This window comes from Rousettus aegyptiacus, unplaced genomic scaffold (genome assembly GCF_014176215.1).
Source record: "Rousettus aegyptiacus isolate mRouAeg1 unplaced genomic scaffold, mRouAeg1.p scaffold_m13_p_13, whole genome shotgun sequence".
NCBI lineage: Eukaryota > Metazoa > Chordata > Mammalia > Chiroptera > Pteropodidae > Rousettus > Rousettus aegyptiacus.
Window position 1 is genome coordinate 13,283,148 of NW_023416288.1, and position 26,518 is coordinate 13,309,665.

The 26,518-nt window shown below is 35.5% G+C and overlaps 1 protein-coding gene across 1 annotated transcript in view; it reads right to left on the reverse strand.

The window, feature by feature from the left end:
• Positions 1-26,518, reverse strand: part of ABCB1 (ATP binding cassette subfamily B member 1) — an 80,054-nt gene that overhangs the window by 49,783 nt on the left and 3,753 nt on the right. The window contains exons 3-7 of the mRNA XM_016148017.2: positions 24,102-24,153; positions 17,592-17,763; positions 6,627-6,675; positions 1,475-1,666; positions 890-1,061 (exon numbers count right to left, since the gene is read on the reverse strand). Coding sequence (XP_016003503.2) covers positions 890-1,061; positions 1,475-1,666; positions 6,627-6,675; positions 17,592-17,763; positions 24,102-24,153 — 637 coding nt within the window. The remainder of the gene's footprint in view (positions 1-889; positions 1,062-1,474; positions 1,667-6,626; positions 6,676-17,591; positions 17,764-24,101; positions 24,154-26,518) is intronic.

Genomic DNA, 26,518 nt, shown 5'->3' on the forward strand with positions numbered 1-26,518 from the left:
TGCCTGACATAGTAGATGCTTAATAAATGGTAGTTATTGTTTGTAATAACAAAACAATATCTGTCCCACAGAGTAAAAAATCTAAAACTTCTTAATACTTCAGCCTGATTTATTTTATGTTAGCCTTGGCTTTGGTTGGCCCTTCATTATTTTATATTCTTTTGCCACATGAATTTTCGGTGCCTTTCTAAGTTGTGTTGAACCCAACAGAAATTACGTACTAGGCCAATCTCTCTACCACAACCCACTCTTACATCAAATTAGTTTAAAATGAGCACCATATCAAGCCTTAAAAGGAAAAATAAGTTTTACTCTGCCTTTGTAATTGAAAGAGAACTATAGGCTTAGGATTTACATGCATATGAGACCAGAAATTATTTTTAAAATTATTTTCATACCAATGATTAAAAGGTATACAAATATAGAACTACTTACAACACTGACAAAACTGTAAAATCAATTTACAAATTAAACAAAATCTACAATACTAAAAACATTAAAACCAATAAACTTAATCGAATAGGACATGTGTTCACTAAAGTTGAATCTCTATTTGCTGTGTGAATATGGAATTGCTGATTATTCATATTTAACAATACACACCTTTTTAAGAGTTGAGCATGCTTTTCATATGAAAGTAGAGGATGAGATATGAGAGTTATTTCTTTCTTTCTCATCTCTTCCCCAAATAACCACATGACCCAAGACAACATGGAGTCCTGAGCAGGACTCAGTGAGATGGCATCTGCTTATTCCCACTGATTTTGAAAAGAATATTTAAACCAAGTATTTAGTACAAAGTCAGGGCCATCATTTGGTAAAAACAGCCTTTTGCTGATAGAAGTGGGGCAGAGACAGTTGAGAATCTGGATTTATAAGCTTCACCTACCTTTGCCCATACGGCAACTGACAGTCCAAGAACAGGACTGATGGCCAAAATCACAAGGGTCAGCTTCCAACCACGTGTAAATCCTATTATAAAGCCAGTGAGAAACGTTGCTATTGACTGAAAGAACATTCCAATTTTGTCACCAATTCCTTCATTAATTTTGGAGACATCACTAAAAGAACAGATAGTGTTAGAAATAAACATCAGAATTATGAACACAGAATTTTTCTCCTGAATCTAGTCTTTTTTTTTTTTTTTAAGTGTGGGGTAAATTAACTTATATCTAGAATCTTGCTCAGAAATATCCCCAGAAAGTTTTGCTCTACTTCACACTCTCGGAGGATTTTTTGAGTTGGGCAAGTGCAACTCCTCATTCAGTGCTAGTGATGCAGATGCCCTCATGCCATGCCCTTATGCATTGGGAACAAAAAGATGCAAAAGACGTGGCCACTGCTCAGAAGGAATTTAGTCTCACAATTACTTCTAAGTGATTCACTAACATCTCCTAGAAAATCTGATGACATCTCTTTCATTTTAATAAGAATAAGAACCACATAGGAGTTCAACACAAAGCTAGGTACTTACTCTGTCAGCCGAGTGTTAAGCTCCCCAACATCATGCATATCAAACCAGCCTATCTCTTGTCTCATTATGGCATGAAAAAATTGTTTTCTAATTTTATTTATTTGTCTTCCAGCTGCCAGGCACCAGAATGAAACCTGAATGTAAGCAGCAACAAGCACACCAGCACCAATTCCACTGTAATAATAGGCATACCTGAAAAATAACACAAATAATGCATACTGTTTTCTAATTAATGCATCTTTCCCAAACAGACCACTCATTTTGACTTTTTTTCAGCTATCTGGATATCTTGCCATCTTTAACAAATACAAAGGGACTATTACAAGTAGAGTTGATGGTCAGCATCCAACTATGTCTGTGCCAACATAGTGTGGGATGGCTGAGAGTCTGCTTTCTGCTTTGGCCCAAATTCCAGCTCTTCACTTAACTGCTGTGTGATGTGGCAAGTTGATTAATTTTTCTAAGCCTCAGTTTTCTAACAGATAAAATGGAGATGAGAATAGTAATCCAGTAGTGCATGTAATACACTTAGGCCAGTGCTGGGCACAGAGTAAGCACTCAGAGATTGCCAGTTATTGTGAAAGACTTGTGGGGTGCCTTGGAGCATCACAGTTTCAGGTAAGATCTACCATTGTTGTCCTTTCTACTTGTACTACACCTTGTATCAGTAGATGAGCACTTTGGGGTGTTGTCTGCACATTAGCAAATGAAAAGAAATGACAGAACTTGCCAGAAAGTGGAACCAAGAGGTGGAAGTGGTTCCTTGGCCTTTTGGACCATTAATCCGGCAGACTTAGGATACCAAGAAAACTGAAAATAAAAAGTACTTTTATGCCACATTCCCAACTGTCTGTCATGAGTTATTGCAAAATGCTTAATGAATCAAATAGTAGCCCATCCAGTTTAAACTCCAATAATAAAAAAGTAAGCATCTTCTAAAACCAGACACTTGATCATCTAGAATTTGTTTCGTCACTCCGAGTCTTCCAGTTTAAGAATACAAACAACTCTTGGGTTTTAGTAAGCAATCAATTTTTAAGTTAAAGATAAACACTCTAAAATGAAATATAAGATATCAATATTCCCATTCTTTTTAAGTTCATTACTTGCTATCTTCAAATAAAAGTGTTTGTATGAACCATACAAAAGCTGTAAAACTGGTTATATAATAACCAGATAGTCACTGATTGTTTACAACTCAATGTTCAACTTAGCAGGGATCTTAGTATGCATATCTGCCCAGAGCTATATCTTGTAACTTAATATCTTTATCAAGGGAGGTGTAATTACAATACTAGATTGTATTTAATAGATAACTCAATAATTAATTATTAGTCAAGTGTTAATGATGTAGCAAGAGAGAGCTAAAAAGAAATCCAAGTTAACAAGTCAAACTCATGCTTTAAGAATCAATTAATATATTTTTAACCATCAATCTGTGTTTACTCAAATAAAATATATTTGATTAAGTATTTATAAGATGATTATAGGACAGTTTTACTTTTCCAAATATTATTTAAAAAGAGTGTTTCCATATAAATATTAGAAGTACTTGCTCCTCGTTAAAAAAACAGTCAAGTGTCTCCATTCTCTTCAAATACCATATCATTTATAGGATAATGTGGAATCATTATCTTCTGATTCACCAATTCATACCTTTGGACATCTTTTGCAAGATATATAAATCATTAACAAAAGCTTTGCTGAGATGAGTCAAAGTTAAAGTGACTATATTTATTCTGGGATGTTTTGTTTCAATGTTTAGAATTATATGCTCTGTTAACAAAAAAATCATGTTAACTGATATCATCATATCATTACTGAAAACATTCAGGAAGCAAACTTATACTTACAAAGCCATAAAAAATAATGTGATTCTTAAAGAAAAAAGAGAAAGTACACAAATAAACAAAATCAGGGATGAAGGAGGAAAAATTACAACAGACACTACAGAAATACAAAGGATCATACAAGCATACTATGAAAAGGTATATAACACCAAATTTAATAACCTAAAAGAAATGGACAAGTACTTAGAAAAATACGACCTTCCTAGACCGAATCAAGAAGAACTAGAAAATCTAAATAGACTGATCAGCACTATGAAAACTAAAATAATTATTAAAAACCTAGAAAAAAGTAAAAGTCAGGACTAGATGGCTTCACCAGTGAATTCTACCAAACATTCAAAGAACATGTAATACCTATTCTCCTCAAACTCTTCCAAAACATCGAAGAAGAGGCAATACTTTCTAACACATTTTATGAGGCTAATGTTACACTGATACCAAAAACTGGTAAAGATAACACTGAAAAAAGAAAACTACTGACCAATATCTCTCATCAACATAGATGCAAAAATCCTAAATAATAAACAAGCAAACCGAATACAGCAACATATTAAAAATATTATATACCATGATCAAGTGGGTTTCATCCCAGGGGCACAGGAATGGTTCAGTATATGCAAGTCCATTGATATGATACATCACATAAACAAATTGAAAAATAAGAATCATATGATCATATCAATAGATGCAGAAAAGGCCTTCAACAAGATACAGCATCCATTTATAATCAAAACACTTAACAAAACTGGCATAAGGAAAGTACCTGAACTTAATAAAGTCCATATATGACAAGCCCTCAGCCAACATTATACTTAATGGTGAAAAACTAAAAACCTTGCCTCTAAGATCAGGAACAAGGCAAGGCTGTCCGCAATCACCACTGTTATTCAATATAACATTGGAGGTCCTAACAAGTGCAATCAGGCAAAAGAAAGATATAAAAAGCATCCAAATAAGAAACAAAGCAGTCAAACTGTCTACATTTGTGGGTAACATGGTTCTCTATATAGAAAACCCTAAAGACTCCATAAGAACACTACTAGAAACAATAAGCAAATATGGTAAAAGCTTTTGGATACAAAATCAATATTTAAAAATACATAGCATTCTTATACTCTAATAATAAGTTGTCAGAAAAGTAGTGGAAAAATAATTCCTTTTGCAATTGCAACAAAAAGAATAAAATAGCTAGGAATAAATCTAATGAAATATGTGAAGAACCTATATAATGAAAATTATAAGACTCTATTAAAAGAAGTTAAAGACGATACAAAGAAATGGAAAGATAGTTCATGTTCTTAAATTGGAAGAATCAACATAGTTAAAATGACCATATTAACTAAAGCGTTATACAGATTTAATGCAATACTCATCAAAATTCCATCAGCATTTTTTAAAGAAATAGAACAAAAAATCATCAGATTTGTATGGAAGCACAAAAACAACGATTGTCAAAGCCATCTTGAGAAAAAAGAATGAGGCTCGAGGCATCACTCTGACTTCAAATGATACTACAAAGCAACAGTAATCAAAACAGCATGACTTCAAATTATACTACAAAGCAATAATAATGAAAATGGCATGGTATTGACAGAAAAACAAACACACAGACCAGTAGATCAGAATTGAGAGTCCAGAAGTAAACCCATATTTATATGGGAAAATAATTTTTGACAAATAGCCAAAAACATACAGGGAAGAAAGAAAAGCCTCTTCAATAAATGGTGCTGGAAAAACTGGAAAGCCACCTGTAAAAGAATGAAACTAGACTGTTGTCTATCACCACACACCAAAATTAACTCAAATTGCATTAAGGACCTGAATATAAGACCTGAAACAATAAAATACATAGAAGAAAACATAGGAACTAAGTTTATGGATCTTGGACTTAATGAAGGTTTTATGAATTTGACCTCAAAGGCAAGGGAAGCAAAAACAAAAATAAATGAATGGGACTACATCTAACTCAAAAGCTTCTGCACAGCAAAAGAAATCATCAACAAGGCAAAGAGACAACCGTTTAAATGGTAAAATATATTTGCAAGTAATCCCTTCGATAAGGACTTAATATCCAAAATATACAAAGAACTCATACTACTCAATAACAACAAAAAACCCAAATACAATTAAAAAATAGGCAGAGGACCTGAACAGACACTTCTCCCAAGACATACAAATGTCCAACAGACTTATGAAAAGATGCTCACCTTCACTAGCTATTAGGGAAATGCAAATCAAAATCATCTCTCACCTGTTAGAATAGCTATTATCAACAGGACAAGTAATAACAAGTGTTGGAGAGGATGCGGAGAAAAAGAAATCCTCATACACTGCTGATGGGCTGCAAATTGGTATAGCCAATATGGAAAACAGTAAGGAGGTTCCTCAAAAAACTAAGACTTGATCTACCACATGATCCAGCAATTCCTCTACTGGGTATTTACCCCAAAGACTTGAAAACCCATATCCAAAAAGCTATTTGTACACCGATGTTCATAGCAGCATTATTTATGGTGGCCAGGACATGGAAGTAACTAAGTGTCCTACAAGAGATGATTGGCTAAAGAAGCTGTGGTCCATATATACGATGGAATATTACTCAGCCATAGAAGAGGTGAAATACTGCTATTTGCAACAACATGGATGGATCTTGAGATAATTATGCTAAATAAAGTAAGCTAGACAGAAAAAGTTGAAAACTACATGATATCAATTATATGCGGGATATAAACCTAAAATCAACAAGCCAATAGGACAAACAAAGACTCACAGACATGGACAATGGATTAATGGTTACCAGAGGGTAGGGGGTTAGGGAGGAGGTAGGTGAGGTAAAAGGGGTCAAATATGTGGTGACAGAAAGAAATATAACTATGGGCAGTGAACATGTAGTGTAAATATATATGTGCCTTACCGTTAAAGTGTACACTTGAAACAATGGCTTTTGTTAACCAATGTCACCATAATAAAATGAAATGAAATGAAATAAAATAAAAGAAAAAGAAAATAATGTGATTCTTAATTATATTTAAAGGCCACCGTGAATTCTAAGCTCCCTGTATATGATATTCTATATATACCAATGCATACAAACATCTAATACGTTTATCCCTAACTTAAGTATGTCTTAAGTGGCAAATTATTTTCTTTAAAAAATTCTATATTATATTCTCCTAGAAAACTGACAATGGTAATTTTTCCCCTCAAAACTTTAAATCTTTATTCTATGCAAAAATTTAAACATTACCACAATTAGACTGATACAGAAAAGCTTAACAATAGGAAGAAAAATATTTATTTACGTGGTCATCTCCTCCTCCAGGTTGTCCGCAAGATTTGGAGCGTTCAAACCTAAATCACCATGAAACAAACATGTACCATTATGTCTCTTTGTTCTCCATTTTAAAAAGCATATAAAAATGAATCATGTCACTTAACAATTTACACAAAAATAGCTCAAACTGATTCAGTTTTAATTGTGTATAACATCGCAGCATCCATTCAAATTCTTGTCTGCTGGCCTTGTCCAACCACATAAACATTAAATTCGATGAAGCTTATTTGCAAGAAGAAACCCACATTTATTAAGGGGCAGTTCATCAACAAGAATATCAGTATCTTTGAATTAAAATATTTTATGAAATATCACTCCAAGATGACATACAGAAAAATCTTTTCTAGGGTTTCTGTCCTGATAAATAAATATCAGTGCATACCTAACATTAAAGCACCTAGTATTTAAAATCTAACACTGCGTTTCTCCAGTTTTTATTTTTATTGAAAATATATGAAATACAAAGAATAATGTAATAAGCACAATGAGTTTGTCATATAGTATTAGCAACTGTTAACATTGTTGGACAAGGTATATTAAAACTTTAACACCCGTCCACACACCAACACACACACACACACACACACACACACACACAATAACCACTGTTCAATATTTTGGTGTGTATTTTTTCATATTTTCTTTTCTATATGTATATATACAAATATACAAATACACATGCATGCTTATTTTGAAAACCAGAATCACAGTCCACATTCAGTAGTCAATTTTCCATGTTAGTATGCATGTATGTATGCGTATCTCTATTCTTTTCAAAAGTGCTTCTACTTCAGTTGTTTGCAGTATTTTACTGTTATAAGCAATGCTGCATTAAACATACCTGTATACATATACTATATATCAATATATGATAAATATTTTTATAGGATAAATTATCATAATCAAGATTGCTGGATCATTGGGGAGGCACACTTTAAATCTTGTAGTCATTTCAAAAGCTACATTATAAATGAGAAGGCCTAATTCAGATAAGCCTGATTTTGACTAATGTGGGAAAGAGGACGAGATATTTTTCTGGCCAAGAGAACAATGTGGAAAAACTTCCACGAAAGTCTGAACAATGAGTAAGGCAGTTCAGCTGGGCTGAAGGGTGTGTTGTGAGGATGGGAAGAGGTGGATATGTGTCTAGAAAGATAATCAGGGCCCCACGAGGGCAGTATATAAAAACTTGTAGTTATTCAGTGGTTTGCACTGAAAAGAACATAATTAGAGGTGTGGTCTAGGATGACTTTGCTGGCAGCAAGGTAAAAAAATAAGTAAAATAGGGGAGAGACTAAGAGACTTGAACTACTGCAATTTCGTAAGGAAAGAAGTTCTAAATGAGAATAGAAAAAGAGAGTACCTATAATATTTAGAGAGGGAGAAGTTATAGGCCCTAGCAACTGATGGAAAAGAAGTTGAGAATGTAAAAATGAAAAAACAATCAAGACCTCAAATATGAGCATCTGATAAATACTGGTGTCATGGTGGAAAGTAAGTCAGCAAAAAGAGAAGGTCTTGTCAGATGTTAGTTCAGTTTTGAAGACCGTTATTCTGTGGTACCAAGGACATTCAATTACAGATGTTCAATAAGTGTTTACACTCTGGCTCTGCCATTCTGGAGAGAGTTCGAGTCTGAAGATTTAAGAGTCATGTGCTAGAGGCCATAACTAAATTCAAGAAAGAAAAAAAAAGCCATCTCTCTTTACCTGTGAGGAAAGGAAGGCATGTAAGGAGAAAATGGCAACCAAACACAAAACCCTAGGTATGACCACATGTAGGGGCAATACAGAAAGTAAGGAAGTAATAAAAAGACACAGAGACATAGCAAACATGTAGCAAAGAACCATGACTGCTTCATATTATGTCAATCCAATAATAAATGCGTCCGGACTGATTTTTTTTTCTTTCATCAGTGATGCGATTGCATCTGCTCCATATTTTCAAAGACAAAACAGGATATTAAATAGTGGGTAGGAATTTTTCTTCTAATCAATCCTGGAAGATCTCTCAATAGGGATTTTCTATCTTATTTATCTAGCTGGAAAATGTTTCTAAATAATATTAACTGTCACTAGTGTTTATTACTACCAAAACAAGACAAATTTCCAACTCTAAATATCTTTTTTACTAATTGCTACTACCAGTTTTCTCAATTCTAGAGATCAAGGACTAAGAGAATTAAAACAAACATTCTCTGACAATGGCGGCTTCAAGGTCCACAGTCACCTTTTCACAGATCAGAAAGTAAAAAATTATGTTCAAGGTCAAAAGTGACTCCTTTATTCTTACATGTATAACTACATTATGTATAATGATATAGGTATGTGTTATATATATATATGTATACATATATATATATAACTATATAGCCATCTATCTATCATCTATCTATCATCTATCTACCAATCTACCTACTGACTGACCAACCTACCTACCTATCTACCTATCTACCTACCTACCTACCTATCCATAACTTCAGTCATCAGAAACCAATGCTTTATTTGTGCTTCAGCAATGTTAAAGTGTACCAGTTAGAATAAAAATGGAGCATTCAAGTCATCTTATGGATGATTTCTACTGACCAAAAAATGAAATAAAGATGTTATGTTCTTTATACTTCCACCATTCAACTTTCCTTTCCTCCAATCGACTTTTATTAATTAAAAGTTCTCTAGCCTAGAGATTTTTCCCTCCTCAATGAGGCTCTTGCAAATTCTTATTTTTAGGCATGCTTTCACGAAATAAAAGCTTTCAAACTGAAATGACCTTAGAGATCATATAGCTCAGTAACTTTTGAGTTGTATCAATCTCAAAGGGCTACAGCCCAAACCTACAGTTATAAAAAATATGTATTTGAATTGTATCTAAAAATTAATATTGTTTTTCAGTGAGAAAAGCTGAAACTCTCTGGGCTATATAACCATATTGGCCAAATAATCAGTATAGGAAAGCCAAACATGTAAGTGTAGCTTCCATGAAATAACTTGCTTAGACTCTTGACCAGTTTCTCCTCTCTGGCTTCCAGAACCTCATTCTCCTGGTTCTTCTACCACTTTGATCCCTCTCTTTTAGTCACATTCACTGGTTTCTCAGCCTTTTTCCTACATTCTGGTGTTTCCGAATTACATGCATGCTCTCAGCTTCAGTGACTACCATATCCGTACTGGAGCTATTCAAATTCTATCTTGCTTCATGGTCAGTGCTCTGGGGTTCAGGTCCCCATCTAAGTGAGAATAGAAAAGAAAAGTATCCATAATATCTATAGAGGGGAAGTTATAGGCCCTAGCAACTGATGGAAAAGAAGTTAAGAAAGTAAGAATGAAAAAATAATCAAGACCTAAAGTCTGAGCATCTGATAAATACAGGTCTGGTCAGATGTTAGTTCATTTTTGAAGACTGTTATTCTGTGGTACCAAGGACATTCAATTGAAAATGTCCAATAGGTGTTCAAACTGTGGCTTACTTTAATAAGAGCCTCCTAACTGGTCTTTCTACTCCAATCAGATCTTCCTATTGTCACCAGATCTTATCTTTGGAAATGAAAATATAATATTGCTCCTGTTAATAACCCTCAATGACCGTCCACTGCATAAAGGGTTAAGTCCAAGATGCATAACATGTCAAATTAATGACTTTGTGATCTTGCCACAATATGTACATGACAGGTAACACTTTTGAAATGTCAACTGATGATTTCCCAGATGTTTTCTTTACCCCACACCTTTCTCCTTATTCCAGTGGCTAGAGCCCTTGGCAGCTGCTGGCTGGAGGGAGGGCTGCTGTTATGTCAAAGAAAACATGCCTAAGTTTCTTCTCTGCTCTTGTGTTCCTGAAGTCTTTGCCCTTGGATGGGTTGTGGACAAAAGGTCTTCCTAGGGGAGAAGTAAATGATAAGAAGCCATTACAGAGGGATGGGGCAGGTTCTGTGTGGCCCCAAGACAGGAAGGAAGTGTTCATGGAACAGAAAGAAGGCCAGTGTGGGTGGGCTATACTGGGCAGGTATTAAACAATGAGACTGACAAGACAAGAGATGGGTAGATCATGTGGGAAATATAGACCAATGTAAGGAATTTGTATGTATTCCATACTATGGAAAACCATTGGGAGAGATGTTTGTAAAAGCTCACTGGAAATGTATGTAGATAATTGGATGCAAGTAGGGAAGAGTAGAAACAGAGAGGACTTAAGAAGTTACAGTTGTGCAGGCAAGAGATTAGAGTGGCTCTGGGCACAGGTTGTAGCCAGCACTATACGTGGTGGGCTATACGACTGACCTCGGCACTTCTGCCAGATGAAAGGAGAGCACGCAATCTGCGCAATCTGCAGATGTCCTGGCTCTGGGCTCCCCTCCAACACTTTTAATCAAAGAAGTTTCCCTTTTAACTCTTATCTGATGAGCTTTCTTAACAGATGCTATTTACACAGGTTGGTACTCAGGTTACAGAAGAGTTTGTAAATCGTTAACTTAAATGAGCCACAAGGTCCTTCTAGCTTAAGAACATTATGATTCCAATTTTTCCAGTCCTCTTATGCAGGAATTTGGACCTTTTGCCTAGATGGTCAATCTTTCTGGCATTTGCCTGGGCTACTGCCTTCCACTCAGTATGGTTGGGCTTATTGAAGGTGACAGAGGTGACTCCGGGAGCCACAATCTCCTCCTGCATGCTGCTTTCACACCTCTGTCCTGAAGAACTACGCTTTGTGTCTGCCTGCCTGGCACATCCATAAGCAAATATACAGATGGCATCTTAAGGAGAGAAAATAAAAAGTGAAAATGCTATTTGATGTAATTTTAGGCAGAGTTTGAAACCACTAGTAGAGTGGAAAAAATACCAGACTAAAGAAAAATTCCTGGCCCTGGAACTCAGTTCTCTAACCCTAGCAAGCAATTCCACTGTGGTCGCATTGTTTCAAGTTTCTGGACATCTGTTTCTATATCTATAAAATTATGGATTTAGAACAGGTAATTTCTAGGCTCTTTTTCACCTACAAAATTCTATAATTCAGGCTTTTGTTTATTCATTCCACTTTTAAGCACCTAGAATGGGCCAGGTTCTGTCTCCATCTTTCTTTTTTTTTTTTTTTTTTTTTTGCTGTTTTTATAACATATTACAGATATTACATTGTGACTAATCTATGTTTTGGCTGAAAGGCATTCCCTTAATAGAAACTGCTCCCTCCCCAAATCTGACTGTATTCCACTAATTCTAGAAAAAAACAGCCATATTTTAAGTTTTAACTCAAACTTAAAATGTACACTGCCACACTAAACAATATATTTTCAAGTATATTGCCATTATTTGGTACTAAATTTTCCAGAAATCTCTAAGAATTTTTCCAATGAAATGGTTAGCAGCAGAAGAAAGCCTTGAGCAAGTAAAAAAAAAAAAGTCATTATGGACATTTTTAAAGTATATGTTTAGAATTTAAATATTGGCTAACATTATAGTTTGGAGCATACTCCTAATGCTGGCCTTGAGGACACAGATGGCAATGTTTTCTTGGGTCAAACACCAAAGACCTGAAATAAAATAAGGTTTATACATGATTTCTGTACTCATAGTTTAACCAGCAAAAGATAGATATAATTTCGAGAACTGTCATTTTATAAATAGTTCCTTATATGAGTTTTATAGCAGTGAGAATAGAAATAAAAAATATGATGATATATATAAAAATAAGTTATTTCTACTTTTTATCTGAATTTGAGTGTCTCATTTCCTCCCTTACTCAGTCCACAATCTGGTAGGAGACCAAATAGAAACAACCATAATATAGAAATGAAGAAAAAGAAAGGCCATCAGTGTGGATGTACCATAAACTCAATCATTAGAGATAATAAACAATCAACAACTTATATAAGGAGTATCCACTCCTTAAGGCTAACCACTATGAGACTTGGCAAATCTCCCCCATGTCCTTTAACTTCTGGATTAGCATGTTATCCTCAGTGTCTTCCTTCTTGGATGTCCCTCTGTTTCCTTTAGTACATAAACTTGGGGCCAGTCTACATGGGCTCATATACTGACTATCAACTTTATGACCTCAGGCAATTTAAATTTACTCAATCCTGTAGGCCCAGTTTCTTCATATGTTAAGTGTAGATGACAATAGTTATCAACCTCATGTGTTTGAAAGGTGTAAAGGAGTTAATATACATAAAGCCCAGCACATATTAAGTGCTCAGTAGATGTTAACTTTAGTAATTGTTAATATTTGAGTCTTTCCTCAAGGCTTAGGATTCCCATTCCTTCTACATTTCTCCATATCTTGTCTCAGGAGATTTAATATCCCTTCGACTCAAATACTGCCAAATCTCTAGTCCTATATTTTATAGCAAGATTCAGTCTCATTTCTTCAATTGCCTGTATGTCATTTACACTTGTTCCCAACCTGTCACCTTCAACACAAAATGCCTAAAATCACAGCCACCTTTATCTTGGCCCATTTCCTGATAGTAGACAGTCTATGAGGAAGATGAGAATTCACAGAATACTATAGAAATTCAGCAGTGGTTCACACAAGGTTGTGGCAAGACCAGAGAGTTCCCTAGGCCCAAGTCATCAGATATATTCAGGCAAAGGCAAATGCTAATAACGAGAGAGAGACCATTGGAAGTCAGGTGTCAGGAAGTCACCTCCACATCAAAAAGAGCAGAACAAAAGCCGGTATCTGATGATCAGGGCAAGGCATCAGTAGAAGAGAAAACTTATAAGGGGTCTAGTGCAGCATCAGAGAAGGATCTGCTTACTCAAAAAGTTTTTAGAGCTGTCTATTTAAATTGTATGTTTAGCCAAAAACTCTGAGACTTTCAAGAGCCTTAGCAAATCTAAGTTTCCTTAAAGAAGAGGCTCTGGTACCCAATCTACCCCTACAGAGAAGTTATGAGGTTCTACCTGGGGAAGGGCAAAAAGAAGGGTCTGAGAGTGTCTGGGGACCCAGGAATTCAGCAGGCTGGTTATCCCTCCAGAGGCATCAGAGAGTCTATTTGCTCTCACCTCTAGGACCACCATCAAAACCTTTTATGCTATACCCTTCATCAAGGCAGGCTTCAGAGTATGGCATCAAAGGTTTTGATGGTGGTCCTAGAGAGGGCAAAACATAAAGGCAGTTCATTCAGTCTGAATCTGCAGACAGATTAGTGACAGGACTAAAAATTACAGTAGAGATAGCATGTTGTCTTTGAAAAGATGTGGAAGGATATACAACAGGAATGGCAATAAGGAGTGGGGATAAGGGAAGGATTATTAATTTTATTTTTTATTTAATATTGATTTTAAAATGGTTTCACTTGTTACATAGAACATTTTTATTTTGTGCACAAGAGAGGTATTATGATACTAAACTTGATTATCACCTCCTGTTGGAAGCCTCCCATGACTCTTAAATATGGAATTAGGTGCCCTTGCTCTCTTTTCCCAAGCTTGTTGTGTATCTCTGTAGCACTAATCATATACGATGGCCTTTGTTGGTTCACTTGTCCATTTCTCTCACTATACTAGGTTTTTTGGGGTTTGAGAATGAATACTTAGGACATGTTCCATGGCTGGCACATAGAATGTTTTAATAACAAATTGACTGATGGATTGATTGAAGATAATAACCCCGCTCAATACCCTGCCTTAGAGATTGGCAACCTTTTTCTGTAAAGGGTCAGAGAGTACATGTTTTAGGCTTTGTGGGCCATATGGTCTCTGTCACAACTATGCTACTGCACCAAAGTGGTGTAAAGGCAGCCATAGATAATATACAAATGAATAGAATGGCTGTGTTCTATTACAACTTTATTTACAGGTAATGAAATTTCAATTTCATACATTTTTCTGTCACAAAATATTGTCCTTCTGTTGACTTTTTGCCAATGATTTAAAAATGGAAAAACCATGCTTAGCTCACGAGTGGTGTGAAAAGAGGCAATGGGCCGGATTTAGCCCATGGGCCATAGTTTGAGGACCCCCGCCTTCCTTGAAAGGCATGGCTAATGGTCCAGTTACCAAGGAAATGCTGCTGAGAGGAATAGGTATTCACATCTGTAACAAATACTGAGTAACCCTAGGTATGACCTAAGCTTTCAACAACCATGAAAACAGAGGTAGTATCACAGAGTTCTATAAAGACAAAATTATATAAGGGACCATATCATTATTACAAGTTATGCAGGTTCATTTGTGAAAAACATGGAAGCATGAGTTTCTTGTTGTTGTTGTTGTTGTTAATAATAATAATAATAATAATAATAATAATAATAATAATAATAAACAGTAATATTCATTGAGCTCTTTTTTATGACAAGGCCCTATTCTGTGAGCTTTGAATGTTAAATCCATTTAATTCTCACAACCACTCTATGAAGTAGGTTCTATAGTTATTCAACATTTTATAAAAGAGGAAATTAAAGTATGAAGAAATTTCCCAACCCTCCAAAATAAAAAGTGGTAAAGGTTGGGTTTTAGAGCCAGGTAGTCCAATTCCAGAGCCACTCTCTGATCCCTAAATATAGTATTTCTTACGAGGTTAACAACAGCAAATTTCCAAATATTTCTCTAAATTTTCCCAAGCTTGAAAGTGCACTGTTTGGGAAGGATTGGCAAGGAATGCAATGTGAACTATGACAATTGGAAATCATGTGATCCAGACATCTACAAAGATGAAGTCCAAATTACCAGCTCACGAGGTGGACATTATTTGGCTGGGAGACTCTGATCAGTATTCAGATACATGGGCATAGTAGTGAGTAAGTGTCCACAATTGGATATCATCTGGGAACTTATGCATGCTATTAGGTAACTAAGTTAGATTACTGTCTACGTCACACATCTATATATGGTCCAGGTAAAGCCAAGAGATAGTAACGGATAGTACTTCTACTTAAATAGGTCAATTGTTTTCTCACAAGAATAAAACCCAAATTGATATCTGGGTGATAAAGATATAATGTATGCAAGTGTTAATATAGTTTTTTATTTCTTTCTTTTTTTTTTTTTTTTTAAAAAAGATCAATGGACATAGCACAAGTTGAGATTACTGTGGCCTATCAAAGTTCAGCTCTGTTAGCTTTAGTTAGCCATTTAATGGTCTGTTCTTCCAAGACTGGGCCAAATTTTGACAGTTGTTTTAAGAACCTGCTATTTCTTTATTAATATAGATGATTTCAGCAGCTACTATCCCTTATGTAGTGCGTGATTAATATATACATCCCACAGTTAGATCAATATATATATCTGGACTCCATAAAAAAGTGGGTAGGATCAGAACTACCAGACAACACTGAAATTTTTGATTCTTCCACTATAAAGTGTAAGAGAACTGACTCCAAAGAATATTGCCAAATATAGCATACATAGGCACCAATGATTTCAGAGAACACCAAGAACTTCCTTTTGGTGAATGGTATAAAAGAAAAGTACCAATTTAAAGGTAGCACAACACTTTGGTAGGTACCTTTGAATGCCATGAAAGGACATAATAAATGCATTGACAATTTTTTATAGGTCAAACAGACTACAAAATTTTCCAGCCTAACTCATTACCTGCATTTACAAAATTGGAGAAGTCCTGCCTTGAGGTAAACAATGTGTTCTTCAGGATCACAAAGAAGTAGTTCTCAAGACCCACAGATGGGTATCAAAGGATCCATAAATATCCTAAATTGGTATAAATATTTAAGCGCATGTTTCTGGGGGGAAAGGATTCATAGCATTCATCAGACACCTAAAGGTCCAAAAGCATCATTGAAGTATCATTGTAAAAGCTACATGGTATCACTGTATTCTCAAGGTTATTCTCAGAGAGGTGTTTTCAATATTTCTACTTGAGCGCACACTAAGTTGTAAGTCTTTGGGTAGCTTAGTTTAAATCAATCTATGCTTGACCAAAGTTAACTTGGAAGCTCAGAGATATCAACTAGTTCCTTCTCAATCAAGTGTGAGAGTGTTAGAGAGCATGTATGTAACACCCGAAGTAGTCCAGCAGTCCATTCACTTTCCCACTGCCTAGAGGATTCTTTCAGATCTCCCTTCTTTATCAGCTAAATGTCTTGCTTCCTACTTTACTGGTAAAAGTAAAGTAACCAAAAGAAAAATTTCACAAATTCTTACCTACCAACTTTTGGACACTGGCATTCAAATACTTTCTCTTCCCACCTGTTATTGTAGGTGAACTATGTGGCACTACTACCTAAAGCAAATATTTCTTCTTGAGCATTATCTCATTCTTTGTCATTGTATATCCCTCAAGCAAATCTCTTCCCCCTCTTTCTCAAAGCATCACTTTCTTCTCTCTTTTGGATCATTCCATTAGTGGACAAAAAAGCTATTTTTTCTCTCACCACGCTTGTGCACATGTACACACACACACACACACACACACACACACACACACTTCTCTTGGCCAAATTTCTCCATTTTAGCATCTGTTTCCAAAGAGCTCAACCTGGGACAAAATCCAAAATTAAATTTCTATATTTACTGCCCAAACCCACTCTCCCCTCTTCTTTCCTCTTCTTAGTTGATGGTAACTGTATCCAGTTTATCCAATTTCTCAGGCTAAAAACTTTAGAATCATCCAGGACTCCTATCTCTTATGCCAATATAGAAAAATGCCAGAGAATCTCACATCTGATTTCTAATTATTCAAGGGCCAGATTAGGTTCCTATACCTCTTCCTAGAACTTCCTGGGATATTTCTGACTTTACAGAGTTGTCTCTTTTTCTACATATCTCCACCAGCACTTCCACTATGCATTCTAATGCTTGTGAATATCATCTTCTCGTACTCATTACAAATGATCTAAAGCTCAGACCCTTCCACCTCCCACCACACTAAATATACTAGTGCATATTTAATAATGTTTGTAAGGGTCCTACAAACATCACTCTAAGTGATTTTTCTTCAAGCTTCCAATAAAATCAATAACACAAACAATACTTACTTTGATTAGTAATGTTTGCAGAAGTTATGTTTCCTGATTGTCCTGCATTTGCAAAGCTATCTGTCATCTCTCCAAAAACCAGCATCATAAGGGGAAGTCCAGCTCCATGAATGAAGGCGCCGATAGTTCCCAGCAACATATACAATCTATCAAGCCAATTTGAATAGTGAAACTGAAAAAAGGGAAAATGTAGAGAATAGGAACAATCAGCACAGTTTCATGGGTGGGTTGCTTTATTTTCCATATATATCTCAAATGCAAACATTTCTCAGACTACTACTGCTACTACCCTGGTCCAGGTTAAACTATTGCAATAGCCTAATTAGAAATTGGCATTTGATTCTTCTATTGAGTTCTAACCTGCTTCTTCATATTGGACTCAGTATGTCTTCTTTCTTATACATGAAGTTTGATGAGAGGGACAGGTCTTTCCTCTGGGAACCTGTAAAAGTCTTTAATGGTACAGTAATAGAAACATAGTATTTGTTCTGTGATTTCCAAGAAGAGAAGCCACTTTTTAATCTCAAGATTTTTTAGTCGAGAAAAATCTTGATTGCCAAAAGTCTCTCTGAGGAAACACGTTTTGTTGCTTTAAGAAAGCGGCCTGGGTCACAGATCTGCTGTAAAATAGCATTAGCATAACTGTTACATGATTTTAATGTGATCAGCCTCAACCGTGAGACAGAAGAAAAAAAGAACAAGTTAAGATACATGATTGCCAGAGAACAGGCAGATTTCATGAGGAGACAAAATATGGCCATAAGGACTGACAAATGCAGACCTGCACAATCTCTTTAATTGCAAGCCAGTCACAAAAAGAAAAGAAAGGCTTCTCTGGATCTAAAAAGTGGTGAAAAGAGGACAGAGTAAGAGGAACAGGCTTGGGGCTTTATAACAGGCCCACTGGGAAATAATACTTTGCCTGTATAATTCAAGGAACTAGTTCAGGACCAAAAGAAAACCAAATGAAAGAATACAAAAACTGAAATAGAATGAAGTCAACTGTGGGGTTTTGTGGATAAATACCAAGGCAGGTATTTGTTGTGGGGATATAATCAGCAGATTTGTAGGGAGGAAACTGGGTAAAAAATCATAGGCCTGGTCAGGGTACATAAATCGCAACAAAGACCAATATCAAGCAACATAAAAGACACAGCAGCAGAAAGTAGAAGTTTAGCTTATGTGTACTGCATAAAGAGATAGAAACCAATCCTAAAGTTAACTAACAAGGAATTTACAGGAGTAAGAAATGGGAATAAGTATTGAATTGACAAATGAAGAAATAAAGAGCAGAATAGTTCTTCATTTGTCAATTCAATACTTATTCCCATTTCTTACATCCCCTTTACAAATTAAAACCTTTAAGAGGATTGTTTTTTGGGTGTTTTTTCATGATTCATTGAAACGCAGGTTAAATTTTACCACTGGTTACTTTGTCTTGACTAGCATTCAACCACCTCCAAAAAAAAAAAAAAGAAAGAAAGAAAACCTACAAACAAGGAGAAAGAGATGGACAAAAACCATTTATCTTCTCTTAGAGACTTTATTAAAGTGGACAAAATATTAAATTCCTCAGTAGAAGAATAAAAATAGTTGACATGCAAGAATTTCTCTCAAAGCCGCCCCCACAAGACATTCTACCCCCAAAAGTAAGCATTGGCCATAATAAAAATAAGCAGGCCATGAATATAAACATTTACTAAATGCCTACTCAATGACTGATAAAAGCCAGAGATAAATAGAAAAGATAGAACCCCTGCATTTGGAGTGTTTAAGGAGAAGGAGGAAGGCAAAGCTAAAAAGTATATGCAACATATATTCTACATGCCTTGACAGCATAGTGTACAAAGTAGCGCAGACACAAAATTGAGCAGACAGTTATTCTCGCCTTTGTCAAAAAGCGTGACAGAGGAGGTGATGCCTCCTCCTAAATTTGAAGTTCAGCAAGTGTTCAGAAGCAATAAGGAAAGCATTCCAGCCAGAAAGAGCAATAAGCAGAGCAGGTACAATTACAATAAGCTTCAAGAAGATTGTGGTCTTCTGAACCTGAGGCGTGAGGTGTAGAAGCAGCAAAAACAAGCTGATTGAGCAAGAAGCGCCTTTCACTAAGCTAGGGCAAACCAGAAGAGGTAAGAGTTTAGGGGGAAAGAGGGCAGAGAAATCTTTGTGTTGTTTGACGTAAATTGAGGCAGTTACATGTGGACCATGAAATCTATAATTTCAGAGGAAATGCTACCCAGAAAATATGGTGGAGAGAACTCAGTTTGAGGCATAGTTTTGTGACAATAGCATATGTAGCAGAAGTCTTGGGAGTGGGAAAGATCATCCAGGAAGAGGTAGAAAGTGAGAGGGCTTAAGAATAATTTGGAGATAAAGTAATGGAGATAGCATGTTGACTGTCCTTTTGACGATCTTATGGCAAAAGGAAGGAGAGAGAGGATGGTTACTAGAGGGGGATGCAATGTCAAGGGATAACTATTTAATAAAGACTTACATATGATTACAGGTAAATCACCTAAAGAGATGATTGGTTAAAATACAGGAAGGAAATTGAGATGGAGCAAAGTTCTAGAGAAGAAAGGAAACAATGTTTTAAGAACCTGAGGTGATCATCAGTGGATTCTACAACTACTGGGTGAAACAAGATATCCTATGATACCTCGAGATCCCTCATAGCTACAAGGGGGTAGAGATTCTTCTACAATGGAGGGATCCAACCAATCTGTCATCATCCTAACAAAGTAATCAAAATTAGTATCATAAAGAAGTATAACACCCTGACATCTGATGTTTCCAGATGTGATGAGACGAAGTAAACAGCAACTCCTATGCAATTTTCCCAATCAAAATATTTAACATGAATGTATTAAAATCTTTAGAACTTTCAACATATAAGAAATGCAAGGCATGGAAGAATGAGTTAAATGATGCCATAAGGAAGCGATAAAATGGTCCAGAAGGTGAAGCATTCTACATGACAACTAGTACAGTCTTTTGACATGTCAATGACATTTTAAAAGAAGAGAGAACTGTTCTAGACTCAAAAGACACAATGTCCAAATGTTGTCATTGACTGGATCCTGTTTTGAACAAATTAATTGTAAGGCATTTTTGGATACAACTGAAAATTTTTGCATATAAGTATTACATAATACTAAGGAGTTACTGTTCCTTCTGTTAAATATGATGGTTGTATTGTTTTATAATAAAATGTTTTGTAGGAAATCTTTTTGAGATGTAATCTATAATTTCAGATAAAAGAGTTGGAAAAATGTTAACAATTATTACATATAGTCAATGGGTATATGAGCACAAATTTTACTATTCTATCTTTCTATATGTTTGAAATTTTTCATAATAAAACTTGGTAAATGGAGGGAGGATGGTTCTCAAAGAGGCAAAGGTATATTTCTTCATCTCAAGCTAGAAGGAACAAGCTAAGAATGAGCACAGATACAAACAAATTTCTAAGAATTTCAGAAATTTTGGACAAAGTTGAGAAAGTTCAGAACCTCATATTTGTGACTCGAGGCAAAACTGGCTTCTAGAGAGAAAGTGCTGAGAAGATTTGAGGAAAGTGACAACACAATGCTGAGTAGGACAAAAGCTCAGTAAAATGTCCTAGGTCTATCACTTACTAAGAAGGGGATTTTGGGGGAAAAAACTCTCTTAATAATCTTGAGACCCAATTTCTACATTTATAAAATGAGGACAAGATTTATATACACAGCAAGTTTCACATAGTTGTTATGAGGATAAAAAAAATGAGACAGTAAAAGAAACTTTTATTAGGGATGCAATATAATAATATACAATATAAGCAGGCCCTGTTAGTAGTTTTAGAAATGTAAAAATTAATAAGATTTTCCAGAAGCTTACAGTGAAGGAGCAGGTAGACAAAAAATAACTGTAACCTATCAGGTGAAATGTAAGACAGAGGTATAAAATGATTATAATCAGAGCCCTTTAAGCACAATGACATGGAAAATGTTTGGTTAGATGCTGATAAGAGAAGGAGGAGGTGGTGAACCGTAACCACATGGAAGGAAAGTTGATCAGTGCTGAAAGACAACGGTTGGACTTCCCAGGGCAAAGAAGTAGAAAGTGCTGGTAGGAGAGTTGTTTAGTAATATATAGCAGACTAAACAGAGAATACGACTTTACCACAGTGCCTGAGTTGGAGGAGGAAGCTGGTGAATTTATTCATTCATTCATTCATTTAACATTTAAAAGATATTTATTAAGCACCTAATAGGGGTCAAGTTTACTAAGTACTGCAAACAACAGAGGATAAGATTCCTGTCCTCATAAAGCTTACACTCCAGTGAAAATAGTAAAAAGGGGGAATAGATGTATTTTAAACATTCATTCAATATCTAAGTACCTATTAAAGTTCCAGACACTGTTCTAGGCACTTGGAGTATGTCAGTGAAGAAGCATACAAAGTCCCTCATGGAGCTTAGATCATAGTGATAGGCGGGGCCAGCTGGCTTAGATTGGCTGATCAGGGACAGCCAATCTGAGAAGGCAGCATCTGAGGTGAGACCTCAGTGACAGAACGGATACAGTTTTTCCTGTGATAATCCAGAGACAGAGTATTTCAGGCAGGAAGAGCAAATGCAAAGGTCTTGGGTTGAATGTAGTTTGGTGTGTCTCAAGGACCAAACAAAATTACCACTGCAGTAAGAGCAGAGTAGAGGATCAGAGTCTAGAGTGAAGTCAGAGATGAGACAGGGGTCAGATGATGGAGGGCCATTTATAGTTACAAGAGGAAGTGTAAAGGAAAGACATATTAGAGTGTTTTAAGGGAGGAACTTAGGTGATTTAATGTGGCTACTATGGGTCGAATAGTTTTTAGAAGAGCAGAAATGGAGGAAAGGGACTAGGAGTAAAGAGAGTGGTTGCAAGAGCAAAGTCTTAACTATGTGTAGTAGGCAGAATAATGCCCCTCTCCCACCAAACATGTCTATATCCTAATCTCGAAACCTGTGAATATGTTTTCTTGCACAGTAAAAGAGACTTTGCGGATGCTACGGATCTTAAAATGGGTAGATTATCCTGGATTATCCAAGTGGGCCCAATGTAATCACAAGGGTCCTTATAAGAGGGAACCAAAGGGATCGGAGTCAGTAGCAGGAGAAATGATGACTGAAGCAAGAGGTTGGAGTGATGCAAAAGAGGGATCATGAGTTTAGGAGTACAGGTAGCCTCTCGAAGCTGAAAAAGTGAAGGGAATCAGCTTCTCTCTTAGAAGCTCCAGAAGAAATCCAGCCCTAGTGTCACCTTGATTTTAGCCCAGTAAGACTTCTGACCCCAGAACTCTAAGGTAATAAATTTATGTAGTTTTAAGACACTAAGTTAGTGATATTTCATTATGAAGCAATAGGAAATAAATGCATAATGTAAAAAATAAATAAATAAAAAGGATAATAAAGAAGAATGGCCAAGCTAGAAGGAATCAGAAATTGAAGGTGACATTCATTTGAATTTACAGCTTCATAGATGGGTGTCCATCCAGGTGATAAGCCCAAGGTCCTTGTCCACAACTATAACTTACTAGAGAGTAGGGATGAAGGTTGTTGGAACTGAAGAGGTCAAATGTTAAGCCTAGGAATAATTAATAAGGTTACCAAAATAGAACAATAATGAGAGCACAGGTGAACAAAAAAGAAACAATCAAATGTCATTGTTGACCATGGAAGAGGAAAATTAACTAGAAATCAGAAGGACACTACTGAAAATGGATAGAAGATACTATTATTGTGCAGAATGAAGCTCAAATGAGAAAGGAGTTTTGCATGAAAATAATAGGAAATAGCTGCCTGAGATAAGAGAAATGCCAACACCATCACCGATTCCTGGGATAAAAGGTTGTGGAATTCCAGCTTCACTGGCAAAGGCGACACAAGAAAAAACTGAAGAGTTGAAAGAAAAATCAGTAGACTGTGGCATCACATATAAAGGGAAGAAAGAATATAGTGGACAGTATCAAGTGCTACTTACAGGCTAGACAGAATCAAAACATGCCCACTGAATTTGGTGAGTGGTGGAGACAGAAGCCAAATTATAACATGTTAAGAAGTGATTACAAGGTGAAACTGAGACAGAGCAAAGGCAACTCCTATATGAAAAGCAAGGTAGAGAGGGATAACTTTAAGGAGGGCATTAGTGAAATTAAATGCACCTGATGTGTAAATGCCGCTGGGAAAGACCCTGTTGACATGGAGAGATTGAAGATACAGTGAGGTGTTTTAAGAAACAAATGATTCTTCAGTTGTATAGGAGAGAAGGAGGAGGGAACTGATCTAACTATTGAGGCTCAATTCTCATGACAAGTTATAATAAACATTCCTCTGTAAAAAAAAAAAAAACTTAATTAAACTAATTCATTTTCCTCTACATTAACATACTCTCCAAGAAAATATTATATGAGGTGCAATATCTCTTCTCTAGGTAAGAAGAAGTTAAATTTCCAAAGCATTTTGAATAGTGAATAAATTCAAAACTCACCATTGCAAGTATACTGACAGTTGGTCTCTTTTCTTTCTTCTCATCTTTTTTACTGAAAAACATAGCAATAGAATTACACAAATTTTTTAAACTTACATAGGTTTTCAAGTTAACAAATTAACATAGAGCTTATAACATGTCCACAATATATTATTCAGTAACACACAAACACACACACACACACACACACACTCACACAACAGGTTAATAGTATGATCCCATTTATGACATTTAAACATGTTTACATGTATTTAGAAATCTATATATGTTTATCACCAGATGTTGAGATTTCTATCAAAATATTTTCTTCCTGTGCCTTTAGAATTTCCTAATTTTCTATGATAAATATACACACAGACTCACAACTTTCGCAATTTGGAAAAAATACTAAAAAGAGACAGCTTCCTGTTTTTACACTAATTACAAAATCATTCATGTTCTCCCAATCTAATCCCGTTAATTATCTATCATAAGAGTAATTTTAGAAATAACTCTTCTATCTACTATCCAGAAAGAGCTATTCTATCTACTATCATTATTTTTACCATTGCAAAGTAAAGGCAATCAAATGCTAGGCACAAACTAAGACGAAAAATAATTAAATCACTATGGACAAATCTAATTCTGAAAGATGTCTGGAGCCCTTATGCAACCTTGAAAAGCTATGGTTAGAGAAGATGGTCTGTAAACTGCAAAAAAGCTGTCCTCAGGCATAAGAAAGTCAATTATTACTTTGAACTTAGATTCAAATGAATCTATCTTCGTAACCTGTTTCCAGTCAACATAACTGCTACCCAGGACATGACAATAAACCAACTATGACCAGCCTCTGAATCTATATGTACAAAAGAAAAGCTATTTCAGAGAAGAACCACATTATTTTTACACAGGTTTTCAAATTCTAAATATAAATTCATTGTTGTCTTTGTTTCTTAATGCTAGTGAGGTCAGAGTTGAAGAGACTTCTAAAAATAAAATCCAGCGTTTATTCCATATTTGGCCTTGGAGTGATGTTAGATGGACACACACACAAAAAAAACACAAAATACACAAACATAACTCTTCAAATGTGGTCTCACCCTGTCCCCAGTAAAGGCATGGTTTCAGTGACCCTGGAACCAGGATGAGAGTAGAAAAATAGCCATACAAAATTAAGTTTCAGCTCTAAGCTTTTATTTACTTTTTCATTCTCTAAAACTGCTGTTACTTTGGAGAATTTATACTGTTCCTGAGGCTAAGTAAACACTTCCATACATGATCTCATTTAATCTTAATCTCTGTGAAGCAGGCACATTTTTGTCCTTCTTTTAGAGATGAAAAACCTGCAGATGAGTTAACTAGGTTGCCCGAGGTCACATAACTAAAATGAAGTCAAAATTTAAACTGAAAAGTCCATCCCCTCAACACCAGACTTCTGTGTGAGTGCACTACATGGACAGATGCACTTCCACACTGACTCTCACCCTTATTGGATCACTCATATACCTCATCAGCTCAGAATACAATACACACAATGCAATACATAGATAATGTATTATTGATTTGTATACTTGAAACTTACATAATTGTATTAACCAATGTCACCCCAGTAAATTTTTTAAAGAATAAGATATTCCAAATGGTACAATTATCTAAGTATTATACCAACAAAGCCATATGTTTCTTTATAATTTCAAATTAGAATATATAGTTTAAAAAAAAAACTCATAGAAAAAGAGATCAGATTTGTAGTTAATGGAGGGGGCAGAGGGGATGGGGTAAGTGAGGACAGAGGGAAGTGGTCCAAAGGTACAAACTTCCAGTTATAAGGTAAAGTACCAGGAATGTGATGCACAACACGGTGACTGTAGTTAACACTGCTCTTTGGTGCATAGGGAAATTGTTAAGAGAGTAGATCCTAAGAGTTCTCATCGCAAGGAAAAACAATTTTTTTTTTTTTTTTGCTTTTGCTTTTTATCATTTCTATATGAGATGGCAGATGGATGTTAACGAAACTTATTGTAGGAATCATTTCACAATATATCTAAGTAAAACCATTATACTGTATACCTTAAACTTATACAGTGCTATATGTAAATTATATCTCAGTAAAACTGGAAAAAATATACATAGTTTTATTAAGAACAGATTACATAGTTTTATTAAGAACTACTTAACTTAAAACAATTATTGAAAAAAGTTTTGAAACAGTCTGTAGGCCATCAAAATGAATATTAAAATGAAGGCATGTACAGGCTTGAACATACCTTCTTTATCATTTCCCTCCACATATCCTCGACACTTCCTACTTCAAGTGTTTGTGTCATAAGTACATAGATCTTCAAGGTGCCAAGTTTTTTTGTTTTTTTGTTTTTTGTTTTAAGTTAAAAACAGAAAGGGAAATATTTCCCTTCACTCTATGGAGTCTTTTTTTCTTT